At 40.1% G+C, this 17,976-nt stretch overlaps 1 protein-coding gene across 2 annotated transcripts in view; it reads right to left on the bottom strand.

Annotated features, from left to right (window-relative positions):
- ABHD6 (abhydrolase domain containing 6, acylglycerol lipase) overlaps positions 1-17,976 on the bottom strand; it is a 45,423-nt gene that overhangs the window by 11,168 nt on the left and 16,279 nt on the right. For both annotated transcript variants that reach the window (XM_051979704.1, XM_051979696.1), the window contains 4 exons: positions 15,120-15,273; positions 5,378-5,534; positions 2,152-2,265; positions 1,159-1,291 (listed from right to left, as the gene is read on the bottom strand). In XM_051979704.1, the coding sequence (XP_051835664.1) occupies positions 1,159-1,291; positions 2,152-2,265; positions 5,378-5,534; positions 15,120-15,238 (523 nt within the window). In that variant the 5' untranslated portion in view covers positions 15,239-15,273. The remainder of the gene's footprint in view (positions 1-1,158; positions 1,292-2,151; positions 2,266-5,377; positions 5,535-15,119; positions 15,274-17,976) is intronic.

Genomic DNA, 17,976 nt, shown 5'->3' with positions numbered 1-17,976 from the left:
GAAACAAGCAATCTGAGGCATCTTTGAATGGGTCTAAACATTCTGGAAGACATTTGGAATTTTTCACAAAAAGTTATTTAACATTGTACACCTTTTGACCCATCTGTACCATTTCTGAGCCTAAACTCTAAAGAGACCAAAGAAAGAGGACAAGGCCTTATATATTCAAACATATTTATAGCAAATCTTGTGGGGTCAATAAGCAGGAAACTGAGGGGATGTCCATTAATAGGGCGATGGCTGAACCAATTGTTATATAAATGGGATGGTATAAGAAATGAGTAAATAGATGATTTTAAAAAGACAAAAAAGCTCATATGTACTGATGCAGAGCGAAGTGAACAGAACCCAAAGAATAATTTATGCTATCACATAAATATGATTTTCAAGAGTCTAATGAAGAATGAAATAAGCAGAATCCAGAAAACAAATTATACAATAATAACATCATAAAAACAAACACCTTTGCAAGTTATAAAAACTAGTGTCAATAAAATAACCATTCATGGTTCCAAAAGCCTTATGACATATGGGACGCATTATAGAAAAGTTAGGGAATTAGAATGAAGAAAGAAACAGAAAGACATACATACACACATACAAATATATGATATATAATATATACACCTCATATACACACATACATACATATATAAATGCCCACAGACACATATACATACATATATGTGTATATATACATATCAATAAACTTTATTTTAGAAGTTTTAAGTTCTAGTTCTAAAGGCCTTAAAGATGTTCAATGATGTTTAACTTGGCTCTCCAAAGTTTAGGAGATACTCGAAGGTATCACTAGATTTTAATGAAAAGTAAATTTTTTTGTTTGCTTTCTTTTTTCCTTTTGGAAGGGCATGGTGAGTAGGCTATAGTTATTTCTGGATCAGGAAAAAAAATCTGATTTAGCTTAATATGAAAATGAGATTTCATATGGAAGTTGCTCTAAAAAGCTTGTCTGATGATTATGACAGTGCTAGGTACATAGTAAGCACCCAATACATGCTTTCTCTCTCTCTCTCTGGGTGCTTAATAAATGCTTTTTGATTGCTTAAGTCTCATTTGGGAATGGCCTCTAGCTCCTAACAGAACTCAGACCAAGCTTTAGACACAAGTGACTCAGGGGAATTTATCCCTGGGACTCACCGGCAGGACACACCAATGACAGACTGCAGACATCCGATGGATAATAGGCGGCATACACTCCTGCAACGTGGCCCCCCATGGAAGTGCCCACCAGGTGGAAAGGTTTCCTGTTCAGCTTGATGCTTTCCACAAACTACAGAAAGAAGCAGAGGAGGCTGGTGAGAGGACCAGAACTGACTGTTGGATGGGAACTTTCCAATGGAGAAAACTAAAAGTAGACACTGAGGAAAGAAAAGCTTCCCCACAGCTCAGGAGCATCCTGCCCTTGAGATGAGCACTTTGGCCCTTTTGTTTTCCTCCCCCTCTGGCATCAGAGTCCCAAGACCACACCAGAAGCCCCTGCTCCTTAAGGGCAGGGATGGCATCTTTGCCTCCCTTGGTACCCCAAATTCTTTGCATAGTGCCTGACAAATAGTAAGCGGTTAATAAATGTTTGTTGATTGATTTGCTGACCTGACCTTTCAGCACCCTGGACAATTCTCTGAAAGATAATAACACAATAATAAAAACAATAAGTCACAGAGAAGGCGCCCACCTGCATTAGTGAAGAGAATTTCCTCATCTGAGAATTCCCTATGCCATGAAATCACAGGTTCAATCCCCATGCCTCTAGCTCCAAACCCAGTGATTTTCCACTTTGTCATGGTGAATCTTGGGTACCATATTCTCAAATCGACAAGAAACTATAGATGGGTGCTTAATAAATGTTTGCTGATCTACTGATTGATTAGTGATGGTTCAAAAGTTCTCTTTCAGTAAGATAAGGGAAGTTTCCCAAATTAGATCCTTCAGATGCACCTTAAGTAAATTAAGAATAAAGCAGCTTTCAACAAGACTAACCTCAATATATAATCAAAAGCCATCCTTGATTGCCTGACATGTCCTAACAACATACATTAGCTGTTGGTCCACAGGCCAACATCAACTACCTGACCATTCATCATTTTTAAGAGAGGAAAGATAGGGAAGTCCCAGGACCTTTCCAACACCTACCTGGTGTATCCTTTTGACTTGTCCATCTATCGATAAGTCATCCAAGGAGGAGCGGGTGGTTCCCTCATGGCCAGGCATGTCGACACAGATCAAATGAAGGTTCTTTGGAAGGAACTAAGGACACAGAAGAATGGAATGACCCATTAGGAAAGAGTGGCGTACACCAATCAGGCCAGTCTGGAGAGAAAGCTCTTCCACAGAAGCCCAGAGTCCTGAGGATGGGCTAGAGCTTTTCTAACTGAGGACCAGGGAGCACCTTTGTTCAAGGTTATGCAGAAGATTGGAGGTCTGGAGCTACAAGGAACCATAAGTCACTTCCTCTGAATGAAGAAGACCACTCCTTTCAAACCAAAGCCATTTCAGGGCAAAGGGAGCTGGTGGCCCGTTGGATGGAGCGCTGGGCCCTAAGTTCAAATCTGGCCTCAGATACTCACTCCCTGTGGGATCTTCAGCTTGACTCAAATTCAGCTTATTCATTTATAAACTGGGGATTTTAGCAGCATCTACTTCCCAAGGATCCAATGAGATTAACGCAATAAAGCACTTAGCACAGTATTTGTATCAGCTAAGATAATGAGATTCCACCTCCTGGATTGACCTCCCAGGTAAATCTAATTAAATTAAATTTCAGGGATATCTCACAAAAGGACAAAAGTGATAGAAGTATCATGTTTCAGAATGAGAAGATGAGAAGGGCAGCCGAGCCCAGTGAGCACACTATGTGGCCTAAATCCAGACTTTTTCCAGCCCAGGCGGTTGGTTCCGCCCAATTTGTCCTCAGCTTCTGGTCTCACTCATGCCAGCCCAAGAAGCCACATCAACCTCAAGGTTAAAGGCCTGTAGGCGGAATCTTGGTAACCAGGTTTTCAAAAATGACCTTTAAGACAGAGTTTTCTACATTCACACTTTACTTATAATATTTAGAGGGATGCTGTGGGATGCTGGTCAAATCTCTTAACTTTTCTGGGTCTCTAGCTTAGGAAACTAAGCTTGACACAATCAGACCTATTGGACCCACCTTACAGGGTTGTTGGAAGCTCCAAATGAGATACTGCAAGTAAGTAAATGAGAAAGTGCTATGTAAAGATGAGCCCTCATCATTACTATTATCATCATCATTATCCTGCAATGCTCTACAGCTACAGTCTCTGTGCGGGTCATTACTAGCCTGCAAGTTTTACAAAGACAGGATCCATCTAATCTAACCTTTGGCTTGCACAGTCTCTACACACAGCAGGCACTTAATAAATATCTGGTGCCCAATAGGTTCTTGGGAAATTCTCTTCTCTAAAAATAGATTCATTTTCTTAAAATATTTATTAGTTAGTCTTATTCATATTTTTTTTTTATCACTGCAATTTCTAAATATGTCCCTTCCTTCCTTCCAGCAGGTAAAAAAAATAGACTAAAAAGGTAAAGAAAAACTAGTCTCTGTGTTGGCCATTACTAGGCTGTAAAAACGAGCCCTCATCATTACTATTATCATCATCATTATCCTGCAATGCGATATAGTTACAATCTCTGTGTGGGTCATTACTAGCCTGCAAATTTCACAAGGACAGGATCCATCTAATCTAAGCTTTGGCTAGCACAACAATCTACATGCATAAGGCATTTGATAAATATCTGGTGCCCAATAGGTTCTTGGGAAATTCTCTTCTCTAAAGATAGATTTATTTTTCTAAAATATTTATTTAATAGTTAATTTTATTTGTATATTTTTACACCATTGTAATTTTTAGATATGTCCCTCCCCGCCTTCAAGCAGGTAAAAAAAAAAAAAAAAAAGCTCAGCAACACTCACTAGCTCATCATGGAATCTGCCAGTAAATGCAATTAAAAGTAGACTCTTAATTGGGATGATTTGGCTCTAGGCTGGAAGCCAGACCAGACAAGCTCCCAGAGTCCCACTTGCCAACCCTTCCTCCCCCTAGATTTTGGCCTTTTCATTCTGTGCTTTATCCAGCTCATCAAGGGAGGCCAGCCAGAGGCTCAGAACAGGGCCCTGGAGGGGATTCATAAAGTTGCTCTAATAACAAATGACTACGTCAAATAATTTTTTAAAGGGGGTGGGAACCAAATCCTAATTTTAAAAGTATAAACAAATAGGATTTAAAATTTCTAAATCCTAACCTTGGTGATGGTCTTTATGGCCAAAAGAGGAGAAAGCCTTTGTACATTCTGCCCTTTTTTAAACTTTTTTAACTCAAACCCCCTTTTCTCATGAGAAATTTTTACGTGATCCCAGTTACATAAGTAAAGTAATCAAACATTTCCTGCGAATAAATCATAATCTCATCACCCTCACATTTAGTTATGTGACCCTAGTTACATATGTATAGAAAATAGGTATAGAAATCAAATATTTCCTGAGAATAAATCATAATTTCATGGACCCCACATTCAGTTATGTGACCCTAGTTATATAAGTATAAAAAATAGATGTTGAAATCAAGCCTTTGCTGAGAATAAATCATAATTTCACGGCTCCCACCTTAGTTATATGAACCCAATTACATAGGTAGAGAAATCAAACATTTCCTGAGGATAAATCATAATTTCATCGCCCTCACATTGTCATGTGACCCCAGTAATGCAGGTATAGAAATTAATTTCCTGAGAACAGACCACAATCTGTGACTCCCATACTCAGGTATGACCCCTGATGGGCTCCCAGACCCACAGCATAAGAAGAAGGATGTGTCCTGCCTCTTGCTCGCGCCCTCCCCCCCCACTGCCCCCAGCCAACATCACTGAGCAACAGAGGCTTGCCCCACAGCATTCCCTGAGAGTGAAGTTCACGGCACGAAAAATGGGCACAGGCGCCCTCCTTCCCTCGGGGAGGGGAATGAGACAGGCAATAAGAGGCAGAGCCAGGCTCCCCCCCGGCTCCTTGACTCCAAGTGCAAGTCTCTTCCTACTGTCCCCTCCGAACCCCCACAGGCCGGCCCTATCCCTCTGGGGGCACTTTTATAGCGCCGCAGGAACAGACTAACCCTGCTCCTTGACAAAGTCTCACATACAGAGTCTGCAAAGTGCTTTCCGTGCGTTATTTGACTTGCTCCTGGCCACAGTCCCATGAGGGGGTGAGTGCTGTTATTATCCCACTTTACAGATGAGGAAAGGGGCAAGCGTGAGGGATTTGCCGGATCCCCAGGTGAGCGTCTGAGGAGCTGGATCTCCCGGGCCTCCAGGCCCTGTCACCAGGGAAGCGCCGGCTGCCTACCTTGATCACACTGAGCCACATGTCTTTGTGGGCAGAGAAGCCGTGCAGCATCAGGAGGGAAGGCTTGGCTCCGGGCCGGCCCCGGTAGGTATAGCAGAACTGGTAGTCTTCATAGCTGACATAGCGAACCTTCAAGCCCAGGGTCCGACGCCAGTACCTGGGGGGGGGCGGGAGGGGCAGGGTGGGAGAGGAGATGGAGGAAGGGAGGGAGAGAGAAATTAGCCTGAGACCAAGAAGGGCCGGGCCGTGTTAATGGGGACCTACTTAGCCTTAGCCAAAGCTGGCCCTCCTCCAGCACAGAGGCCTTTCAGCACACACCATATGCAGAGATTTTTCCGGGACTTTAGCCTCCGGGCGCTGCTGCAAGGGCCCCACGGGTGCCAACCAAGCCCCTGCTCACTCAGTGCACGGGCAGGAAGAACAAAAGGGGCTTTAATGGGTGCATCTGGTGGGCTTGCTGAGCAGCACGTCCAGGGAAAAAAATCCCCCTCAAAGACCTGTCAGCTTGTGCACAGCGAGAGCAGCCATGCAGTGGGAAAGGCTTTGCACGTTCCACAACGATTCCAAAGGATCCCAGCGAAAGATGCTCCAGCTCTGGGGAGAGGAGGAGCTCTGAGGCAGAGGGAGGAAGGATTTTGTTTCTCCTTATCGCTATGATTTTTTGGCACGTTCCTAACGTGAAAGATGTTTTGCATGACTTCACATGTAGAATTGATGTCATCTGGCTTATTTCCTCAATGTCTGGGACAAGATAGAGGGAGAGAATTTGGAACTCCCCAAAATTATTTAAATGAATATTAAATAAGTAAAAAAAAAAAAGTTGTTAAAACAAACAAGACAGGGCAGCTATGTGGCGTAGTGGAGAAAGCACCAGCCCTGAAGTCAGGAGGACCTGAGTTCTAATCTGGACTCAGACACTTAACACCTCCTGGCTGTGTGACCCTGGGCAAGTCACTTAACCCTAATTGCCTCCCAAATTTAGCTGATCAGATCTAGAGACCCTGTCATTATATATCTCTCAAACTGGCTAAGATGACAGGAAAGATAATGACAAATGTTGGAGGGGATGTGGGAAAATGGGACACTGATACATTTTTGGTGGAGTTGAGTTGTGAACTGATTCAACCATTCTGGAAAGCAATGTGGAACTCTGCCCAAAGGACTATCAAACTGTGTATGCCCATTGATCCAGCAGTGTCCCTACTGGGTCCATATCCCAAAGAGATCTTAAAGGAAGATAAAGGATCCACGTGTGCAAAAACGTAGCAGCCCTTTTTGTAGTGGCAAGGAACTGGAACTTGGGAGGATGCCCATCAGCTGGAGAATGGCTGAATAAGTTATGGTGTATGAAAGTTATGGAATATTATTGTTCTGGAAGAAACAACTAGCAGGAAAATTTCAGAGAGACCTGGAGAGTCTTACAGGAACTGATGCTGAGTGAAGTGAGCAGGATCAGGAGATCTTTATACACGGCAACAACAAGATTATACAATGATAAATTCTGATGGACTTGGCTTCTCAACAATGAGATGATTGAGGCCAGTTCCAATGGTCTTGTGACGGAGAGAGCCATCTACACCCAGAGAGAGACTGTGGGCACTGAGTGTGGATCACAACATAGTATTTTCACTCTTTTTGTTGTTATTTGTTTGCTTTTTTTCTTTCTTATTCTTTCCCTTTTTGATCTGCTTTTTCTTGTGTAGCATGATAATTGTAGAAATATGTAGAGAAGAATTGTTCATGTTTAACATATATTGGATCACTTGCCATCTAGGGGTGGGAGTGAGGAAAAGGGGGGAAATTTTGGACCATAAGGTTTTGCAAGGGTCAACGTTGAAAAATTATTCATGCATATGTTGTGAAAATAAAACACTTTAATTAAAAAAAAAAGAAAAGAAAATCAGGGAGCAAATCTAGAGACCTGTTGTTTTCTATTAGGTTTTGCTTTTATTTAAGGTATTAGGATGATACATCTGAAGATAGAATAGATCTTTAGAGACCATTTAGTCTAACTCTCTCATTTTACAGATGGGCAAAATTGAAAGGAAGTGAGGTGAATTGCTCAAATTCATACAGGAAGTATTAAGCTTCCATCCTCTGTTTCGAAATATTCTTTCCATTTTTCCCAAAATCTTTTTAAAAATGTATTTTTATTGATCCTTTGGTTTTATATCAATTAATTTTTCCATTCCCCTTAAAAACCTGCTTCCCAGAGAGCAAAGAAAAAAAAAAAGAGAAGGAAAAAAAACAGTTTAGTAAAATTAGCCAAAATATCTCCCAAGTCTGGTGTTCTAGGCAGGGTCCTTCTCACCCATAGTTCCCCACCTCTGCATATAACAGATTTTTTAACCAGCATGTTTCAAGCTGCCTATTATACCTTTAGTTTTAGCTTGGGGTGAGCAGCATTAATCTTAGCTCCAAACCATTGCTTAGAGCAAAGCTTCTTAAACTGTGGATCCTGACCCCATTTGGGGTTGCATAACTACATGTGGGGGTTAGAAAAATATGATGTGTTGCAATAAATGATTGACTTATGTACCAATTTTTATACACCTATCTTCTCTCTAGCTAGGGTCATGGAAATATTTCTTGGGAAAAAAGGGGTTGTGAGTGGGAAAAGTTGAAGCATTCCTGGCTTTCAGTTCCAAGGGTCTTGTGATGAAGAGAGCCCTCTGCATCCAGACACAGGGCTGTGGGGACTGAGTGTGGATCACAACATAGTATTTTCACTCTTTTTGTTGTTGTTTGCCTGCATTTTATTTTCTTTCTCATTTTTTTCCCTTTTTGATCTTATTTTTCTTGTGCAGCAAGATAATTGTATAAATATATACACACCTATTGGATTTAGCATATATTTTTACCGTGTTTAACATATATTGCATTACTTGCCATCTAGGGGAGAGGTAGGAGGAAGGAAGGGAAATTTGGAACACAAGGTTTTGCAAGGGTCACTTTGAAAAATTATCCACGCATATGGTTTGAAAAAAAAAAGGTTCAATTGAAAAAAAAGAATTGCTGGCTTAGAGAATGTTCCCCTCTGGAGTAAATTTTCTTGTGGAGTTTCCTGTCATTGTCCTTTGCATGTAGCAGGCAAATAACAAATGGCAGAAAGGAGTGAAAGTGACTGTAATAGCATTAATGATGCATTTTTGTGACCAACCCTGGCTTCCGAGATTTGTAAGAATAAATACAAGGGGCAGCTAGGTGGTGCAGTGGATAGAGCACCAGCCCTGAAGTCAGGAGGACCTGAGTTCAAATCTGGTCTCAGACACTTAACATGTCCCAGCTATATGACCCTGGACAAATCATTTAATCCCAATTACCTCAGGGAAAAAAAAAAAAGGAATAAAAACGAAACCGTGCATTGCCTACAGATATAAATACCATCCAGGTTAGAAACCTTGCTCACAAGAGGGGTGATCAAAGACAAGTTTTTCCTGTTATTGTTGCAAAAACAAATTTAAAACCCTACTGATTTCCACTCCATGTTTTATATTTTCTTTAACGTTTCCTTCCTTCATTTTATCACATGGAGACTGACAATACGTATAACTATTCCTTTATTGCAGTTCATGTTGTATCCCCACAGTAGAATGTAAGCTCTTTGAAGGCAGGACCATAAATAAAAAGCCAGAAGATATCTGGGAGATCTTCCCTTATCTAATTCCTTTTCCAGATGAGGAACCAAGTTCAGAGGGTGCCAGGATCCACAAATGCTAGGAGTTCAGTAGGACCTCTAACTCCACGGCAGCCAGGAGGCACTATAGGGCACAGAGCAGTGGGCTTGGAGTCGGGAAACCTCACCTTCCTGAGTTCAAATCCAGCCTCAGACACTTAGCAGCTGTGTGACTCTGATCAAATTACTTCACCCTGTTTGCCTCAGTTTCCTCATCTGTAAAATGAATTGGAGAAGGGAGTGGCAAACTGTTCCAGTGTCTTTGCCAAGAAAACCCCAAATGGGCTCATGGAAGAGTCAGACAGTGAATGTCAACAACTTCCAATTTCAATTCCGAACTTCTCACCATTTGGTCTTTGGATCTCTCCAGAGCCCGGTATGATGTCTGACACGCACTAGATACTTAATAATGTTTTTCGAATTGAACTGAATGTGGTTTCCATGGACTTAGAGGCTGGAACCTCAGTCACATTCCAGTTGAAGAACTTTCTAAAATCAAGAACAAGGCCATCTTTCAGCCATCCCAGCCAAGCTCTTTAGGGCAATACAGTACCTTTCATTTAAAAAATGAGTCTATTCCCCCAAGTCCTCTAAGACATAACCAGATTGCAATTCATCATGATGTCGGGGACTCTGGGTCTTGTCTCATTTGTAAAACAACAATGTTGGAAGGCGGTGTAACATGGCCCAGTGGATATAGTGCTGGACCCAGAGTCAGGAAGATCTGAATTCAAATCCTGTCCCAATCAATAGCTACACGAGCCTGGAAAAGTCACTGAATCACTGCCTGCCTCAGTTTCCCCATATTAATACAGAGATAATAATAGCACTTCCATCCCTCAGTTTGTTACAAGGATCAAATACAATAATATTTGTAAAGTACTTTGCAAACTGCAAATACTGTATAAATGCTAGTTATTATTATTAAATAATTTTATAAAACACTTGAAATGAGAAGTTATGGAAAGAAGCTAGCTTCTAAAGCAATTCTACTTAATTTTTAAATTGCTATTACAAACTTATTACATGTCAAAATAAATAATTACATGTGCTCTATAATTATTTACCTCTAAATAAGTTAAATAAAATATCATAACCTCTTTTTGATCCTTCCTTCAAAGTCTATTATAGTTCCTCAGCCATTTGTCCTTCACTTTTTCTCTCACAGTTTCATGGTCTTATTCTCCTGGTTAAGCATTTTTTTTTTTACTTACAAAGCTACTCTCAACAGAGAACTAATGTTTTCTCTAACAGTACAGGACTTAGCACTAAGATTCACAAAGTGCTTTACAAATATTATCTCATGTAATCTTCCTTGCAACCACTTAAGAAATTGGTGCTGTTTTTATCCCCATTTTACAGATAAGGAAACTGAAATAGATAGAGTTTATATGACTTGCTCAGGTCACACAGCCAGTAAAATATAGAATTTGAACTCACCATTTTTACATCCATCCCCCAAATGTTTTTCTAAGGGGTCTATTTCTATTCCAAAGTGAAAAGAAGAATACTACTCAATCCCTTGTGCTTGTAACGTTGTAGTTTCTCCTTGAGATCCGCCTCCTTTAAAACTAAGGGAGAAAAATGGCCAAAGTGGAAAACAGTATTCTCTCTAAGATTCCTATAGTGGATTACTGTGAGCTAATTGAGTGGTTCCCAACGTATTTGACCCTTTTAAAGAGAACTACCCTTTATTTAACTTCTAAGAATTTTACAGGATCCTTATGGTTTTTCACTCATGTTAGTTGCATCCAACTCTTCATGATTTCATTTTGGGGCTTCCTTGGCAAAGATACTGAAACATTTTATCATTTCCTTCTCCAGTTCATTTTACAGATGAGGAAACGGAGGCAAATGACTTGTGCAGTGTCACTCAACTGTTAAGTGTCTGAGACTTGATTTCAGCCATGAAGGTGAGTCCAGTGTTTTATCCACTGCATGTACTATTCATATCCATTGACTGAGAAAATATGGGACAAAAAGCAATATTGCAGCTACTTCCATTAGCAACAATACCTTACATTTACCCAGTTCTTTATAGTTTACAAACTTCTCAGTTGAGCCTCAAGCCATGAGGTTAGTATTAAGGCTAGAACTATCCTTATTTTACAGATGAGGAATAAGAGGCTCAGAAAGGGTGTGACTTGCTTAGAGTCTTGAGGAGCTAATAAATATCTGAAGCAAGACTCAAACTCAAGAGTTTATGACTCCAAGCCCAGGACATTACCTATAATGTCAAATTCAGAAACATTTCTCAGTCGATGAAGATTTACTTTTACCTTTATTTTGTGAATCACAACCGTTGACCTCTATGAACCACTATGGAACCTACTGAACCTACTGAACCACTATGGAAATGTCAGTTGTTACCTTTGAATATGTCTCCCTTACCTGGAAACCTTGGAATACTATATGTAAAAATGAGTTTATACTATCATGGAAAAATAGTAACGGCACAAGGTTTTGCAAGAGTGAATGCTGAAAACTATCTCTGCATGTATTTTGAAAAGAAAAAGTTATTATTATTATTTTTAAAAATTTTAAATAAAAATAGTAACATGAGTACATGAGACATTATTTAGTCTAGAGAAGATGTTTACTTCTTTATTCTGCTAAATCACTAAATGTGAATTTGTAGATCTTTTGTAGGAATGCCTTAGCTCCCCAGGGGACCACAGCTCCTATATCATGAACCCCTGCTGTCATTTGTAAATATTGTAAACCAAGAGAGAGAAAAATTAGCTAAAAGCTTGCAGAGAAGAAGCACAAACTCTGTAAAGCTGTCTCTGGAACAAAAAGGCATTTTGTAACTAAAGAGCCCCCCTCACAAAAGCAGAGTATCTGATTTCTGGAATAACATTGACCAAGGTCCTAGTGACCTAAATAAAAAAAAGGTACTTTGTGCTCTGTCAGGAGATAACTCAGCAGCCTGGATTCTTTACCATGCAGGTGTTTTGTTTTGTTTTTTTTTTAAACCTTGTTTCTCTTCCTTTAGTATCATTTTTAAAGGAACTGCTTCCTTCAAAAATTGCTTATTTTATCCCATTCTTTGCTATCCATATTAGCTCTCTTAAAAAATAAAACCCATCTAGAAAAACGCAGTTATATAGTACAGTGGACAGAGTCCTCAGCTTATAATCTGGGAGACTTATCTTCATGAATTCAAATCCAGCCTCAAACACTTACTAGCTATGTGACCCTGGGCTAGTCATTTAACCCTGTTTGTCTCCATTTCCTGTAAAATGAGCTGGAGAAGGAAATGATGAACCACTCCAGAATATTTGCCAAAGGAAAAACAAAAAAGCAAAAACCTAAAATAGGATCATAAAGAATCAGGAATAACTGAAGCAACACACACACAAAATTGCGCAATGTCAACATCTTGCTGTACTCTCTATTCTGCTCCGTTGACTCAATAAAAATCAGCTCTCTATTACTTTCATTTGCTGTGAAAGACTGAGCTACCTAAGAGATCACTCCCCACAGTCTAATATCCTCAACCCTTCAACAACAGCCTTGCCTATCAACATCTTAATGAAAATGGGTTGGACACATTTCAAAGATACTCAGAACCATGGACAGATGCTCTGAGAATAGCACTAAAGCAGGCCCCATTAAGTGCTTGTATCTGTATCCGCAGCATCTAGCAGTGTCTAGATGCTGGGGAAAAGGGGGAAAGGACAGGGATGGGGGTGAGCAGGGGGAAGAGACTGGAGCCATAGTTGCATCGGTATATGGAATTCCTAGAGAGAGTTCATCCTTTTCACTGCTTTACTGCATCAAGAATGGGTACGCCCATTTTCTCTGTGCTTACAACCAATTGGCCCCCCAGAAAGATTCACCAGGGCTACAGGGGCTCCCATAATCACCTGTTTCCCTATTGTTAACTGCATCAAAGAACAGAAATTCTGTTCCATGAAGTGTCTAAGCCGGAACAAATTGACCTTAACGGGCTTCTCCGTTCAACAGCCCCATGCCGGGGACACAAACAAAAGCTTTTCCCCCTTGAAAAGTTGGCAAGGATGTGTGTCCTGGGCTAGGATTCCAACCACTGCTCTACAGCCTCGGTCTCCAAGGAGGTGGAGCCCCAAGTATTTCTGCAATTGTCCCTGTACCAAAGGGGGCCTGGAAAGCTCTCCTCTATCCCACCAACTTTTATTCAAGGATCAGAGCCTTCCATGACATGCTAAGAACCGAACATGTCATTTAAGCTGGAAAAAGCCAGAAGAAAGGACAGATGTGAGGGCCCAGATGTGACCTCATTCCGAGGTTGTCATTCTTAAGCCCTTATTCTCTGGAACAAAGTTTCTTAAACTGTGGGTTGTGACCCCATGTGGAGTCTCATAACTGAATGTGGGGCTCATGAAAATTATGACTCATTAGGAATAAATATCTGAATTGTACAATCTTTTCATATACTACATACCCCACGGCTGTGGAAAAATTTCTTGAACGAAAAGGGGTTGTGAGGGGAAAAGTTTAAGAAACTTGCTCTCAAACTTAATTTTACTCGGCTGTGGAAGACTGAAGGATTTAAGCAAAGCGATTTTCACCATTATGTGAGTGAACAATTTTGGCATAAAGCTAAAAATATTTTTCTTTCTCTTTAATGCTACCTGGGCCAGCTTAATTAGATTCTTTTCCTGTGAAATATATAAATAAATGGCATTTGGACATGTGTTGACATTTAACGTCCAAGAACACAATTTATTTATATATTTCAAAGGAAAAGAACTTCACTGCTCAACTGTTTTTCCTGGTTCTGAAGGAGAAGTCAATTCTGGATGTCGAGGTGGGTGGTATATAGGCAGAAATAACTCTGATATAAAACCAAAAGGCCCCAAAGCAAGCTTTTGTTTGTTCGATAGAGAGGGTTGTACTCGATTGCCTGAGCTCAGGTTGAGCTCTGATCTCTTAGTCCAGTGGTTCTCCAAGTATGGTCTAGAGAATCCTAGGGATCTCTGAAACCCTTTTAGAGGGTCTACAAATTCAAAAATAGTTTTTATTTCCAATATGGTAAAGGTCTATAAATATAATCCAGATAAACAAAAAATGCTTTGGAGAGCTCCTCAATCATTTTTAATAGGATAAAGATACTGAAAACAAAAGTTGGAGAACCACTGTCTTGGTCAGTCTTGGTCTTGGTCAGGGAAGTCTTCTTCCCAAGACAGGTTGGACTAGTGAATATGCCCAGTGCTTATTACAGGATCTGACACATACTAGATGCTTAATAAATGTTTGCTGATCAATTGCTGGATGACAGCTCAAGTTGGAATCAGAGAAGACCCCAAGTTAACATCCCATCTTTGATTCTTACTAGCCCCGTGACCCTGGGCACTGCTCCCCAGTCTCAGTTTCCTTCTTAAGTAAAATGGAGATAATAATATAGCAGTTGCCTGAAGGTTGTTGTGAGGTTCAAATGAGATTTTTACCTGTAATGATTTTTACAAACCTCAAAAGGTCAGATAAATGTGCTACAATAATCATCAAAACAAGTTATTATTATTCAAGTCTTGCTTGGACATATCTTTGCTGTTATCATAGGTAAATTACTTAATCTCTTTCCACTCCAGGATTTCCCTCCCCTGATAAAATCACAAGTTCAGACCAAAAGGGAAATATTTTGTTCTTCAAAGAAAACAAAAAGAAACAAAAAGAGTACATGATTTGGAGGTGTGGGTGAGCTCATGGGAAAAATAGAAGGCAATCAACAACTTTAGAGAGCGGTTCTATAAGGGCCTTCAATACATTTTCCAACAATGCTTTTTAAAATGGTTTAAATGGGCAGTGAGGTGGCGCAGTGGATAGAGCACCTGAAGTCAGGAGGACCTGATTTCAAATCTGATCTCAGACACTTAACACTTCCTAGCTGGGCAAGTCACTTAGCTTCAATTGCCTCAGCCAAAAAAAAAAAAAAAAAAAAAATGTGTAAGCTCTAAAGGATAAGTCACTCATTAAGCATTTATTTCACACCTGCTGAATATCAGATATTATGCTGGATGAGCAGATCCAAAGGCGGTTCTCTATTCCCTTGTAAATTGTCAACTACAAACCTAGTTCTCTTACCAGTAATAGATTCTGATCAGCACCGAGGGCCACAGGAGAAATGAAGCAATGAAGGCAAGGATGGGGATGGCCAATGTCCCTCCAGCTATGACAAACATGCTCAGCAAATGAGGATCCATCTTGTCTTTTTAAAGCTTGATTTTACTTGGAGAGGCTAAAGAGGAAAAAAAAAAATCTTTCAAATTATATGTCTGGGGGAGAAACACCCAAATATACAGAGGAAAGAACTCCCAAGTACATTTAGAAATCAGGAAGAAAATAAAGAGGAAAAAAAAAAAGAAATCAGATAGAAATCAAGGTTAAATCAGGGTATTTTTTCATTTTTACAAAGAAACATCTGATGAGTTATTGCAGAATTCCAGTGAATCTCCCCTAGTCAGCTTCAGAGGTTAACAATATTCCAAAGGGAACATGGAAAAAGACACAACCCTACTGGGGTTTAGCTCAGTGTTGAACAGATTCAAGAGCTAGTGCGGGATGAGGGAAAAGGGGGGAAGGGTATGGAGTCAAAGACCAGCTTTCAAATGACCTATGTCACCTTGCTCAAATCCTTTATCTGTTTTCTTATCTAAAAAAATTAGGAGGGAGCCTTCACTAATAGTCCTGAAAAACAGATAATAGAACCTACTATTTTCTAGGCAGCAGGAAAGAAGACTGACCACAAGGGAGATGGTACAATATTTTTTTTTCTATTTCTTTATTTAATATTTTATTTCCTCCCAGTTACATGTAAAACAATTTTAACATTTGTTTTTAAAACTTTGAGTTCCAGATTTTCTCCCTTCCTCCCTGGAGAAGGCACATGTGCTGTTATGCAAAACATTTCCATAAAAGTCATGTTGGGAAAGAAACATATATTACCACCAGCAGCACCCAAAAAAACTCAAGAAAAATAAGTTTTCAAAAAAGGGAGGGGAGATCTTCAATCTGTTCTTTCTCTCTAGGGATAGATAGCATTTTCCCATAAGTCCTTCAGCATAAGCTTGGAACATTGTATTGCTGATAATAGCAAAGTCATTCACAGCTGATCATCTTACAATATTGCTGTTACTTTGTACCCAGTTCGTTTTCCTTTACGTGAGCTCATGGAAATCTTTCTGGGTTTTTTTGAGAATATCTTGCTTATCGTTTCTTATACTACACAATAGTATCGATGAGGTCCTGAATGGTATGGTAGACAGAGAAAAACTAAAGAATCGATTCCTAAGACAAGCAAGGGAGAAAGCACTGGGAGAGAACAATTTAGCTCCCTCTGCAATCACTTTAGCATGTCCTGTCAAAAATCCCAATCATGTCCCTGAGGTTAAGTTTCCCCTATAAAATCTAGTTATGAGCCATCCCATGGCTGCTGCCTTCCTTTGGGTCAGTCTCCCATGGCACTCTGAGTGGTGTTTTTCTCCTTATCTCCCCACCATCCCACGTGATATCTCTCCTAACTCCACTATGCTTCTCAACCCCACTTTTCCTTACAGCTAGCTAACTCTTTTAGGGTGCTAAGTCCCTTTCAGGATTTAGTTTAATAACTAAGGACATGGGGTACTCCAACATCACAGAGTACTCCCTTTCTACTGGATAATTGTAAGTTCCAATGAGGAAAAACTTGTCTTTTTATGCTCCCCCACTCTATTCCATGTTTCCCATTCCTGGTGTCTATCGTATCCCTACATCTTGTCTAGATCCCTTCCCCTAGATAATTTGTCAAAGAGAATGGCCATTGTGAGTTCCTCACATTACCAAACCCCAACTTTTGGTGCCTGCCATCATCCGGTGTCTACCTCACCCACATCAGTATTCCATCAGGATCACGTACGACAGTTTATTCAGCCATTCTCCAATTGATGGGCATCCCTCAATTTCTAATTCTTTGCCCTGACAAGAGAGTTGCTATAAATATTTTTGTCCGTATAGGTCCTTTTCCTTTTCCTTAAAAAAAAAATCTTTGGGGATAATTGCCTATTAATGGTATTGTTAGTTTCAGGGCCTGGTTCCAAATAGCTCTACAGAATGGTTGAATCAGTTCACAATTCCAACAATAAATTAATGTCTCATTTTCCCCATATTTCCTTCAACATTTGTCATTTTCTTTTTCTGGCCTTTTAGCCAATCTAATAGATATGAGGTACTTCCTCAGAATGGTTTTAATTTGCATCCATCTAATAAATAGTAAGTTGTTTTTTTTTTTTTAATATGGCCATAAAGAGCTTGATTAGTTCACCTGAAAACTTCCTATCTTTTTATCATTTCTCAACTGGGCAATGGCTCTTCTCTTTCATAAATTTCACTCAGACTCCTACAGGTTTGAGAAATGAGGCCTTTGTTTGAAATTTCTTTTCACAATTACTGTTGCTGACCTGCAATGCCTTTTCAGGCAACCAAGGTAATATCTGTTTTAGCTTCATGTTTTCTCTGTACAGAGAGAAGGTATGTTTTGGCAGGACAAACAGTAGTATGTTCCTTTTATGTTTTTCTTTTTCATTTCTTTTTACCAATCAGTAACAAGCATTTGTCCCTGAAGAGGAAACCATAGTAGAGTGGATAGAAAAGAGGCCTCAGGGTAGTGAAGACTTGGGTTTGAAGCTTATCTCTGACACAAATTAAGTGTCTAACTGGGTAAATCACTTAATCTTTCAGTATTGGAGACAACCATCTAAAGCTATGCATTGGGGCAGCTAGGTGGCACAATGGATAGAGCCCTGAAGTCAGGAGGACCTGAGTTCAAATCTAATCTCAAACACTTCCCACTTCCCACTTCCTAGCAGTGTGACTCTGGGCAAGAAGAAAGAAAGGAAGGAAGGAAGGAAGGAAGGAAGGAAGGAAGGAAAGAAGGAAGGAAGGAAGGAAGGAAGGAAGGAAGGAA

Source organism: Antechinus flavipes, chromosome 1 (genome assembly GCF_016432865.1).
Source record: "Antechinus flavipes isolate AdamAnt ecotype Samford, QLD, Australia chromosome 1, AdamAnt_v2, whole genome shotgun sequence".
In the NCBI taxonomy this organism is placed as follows: Eukaryota; Metazoa; Chordata; class Mammalia; order Dasyuromorphia; family Dasyuridae; genus Antechinus; species Antechinus flavipes.
Note: the sequence above shows the minus strand (reverse complement) of the source record. Positions and strands in the feature narration are given on the sequence as shown.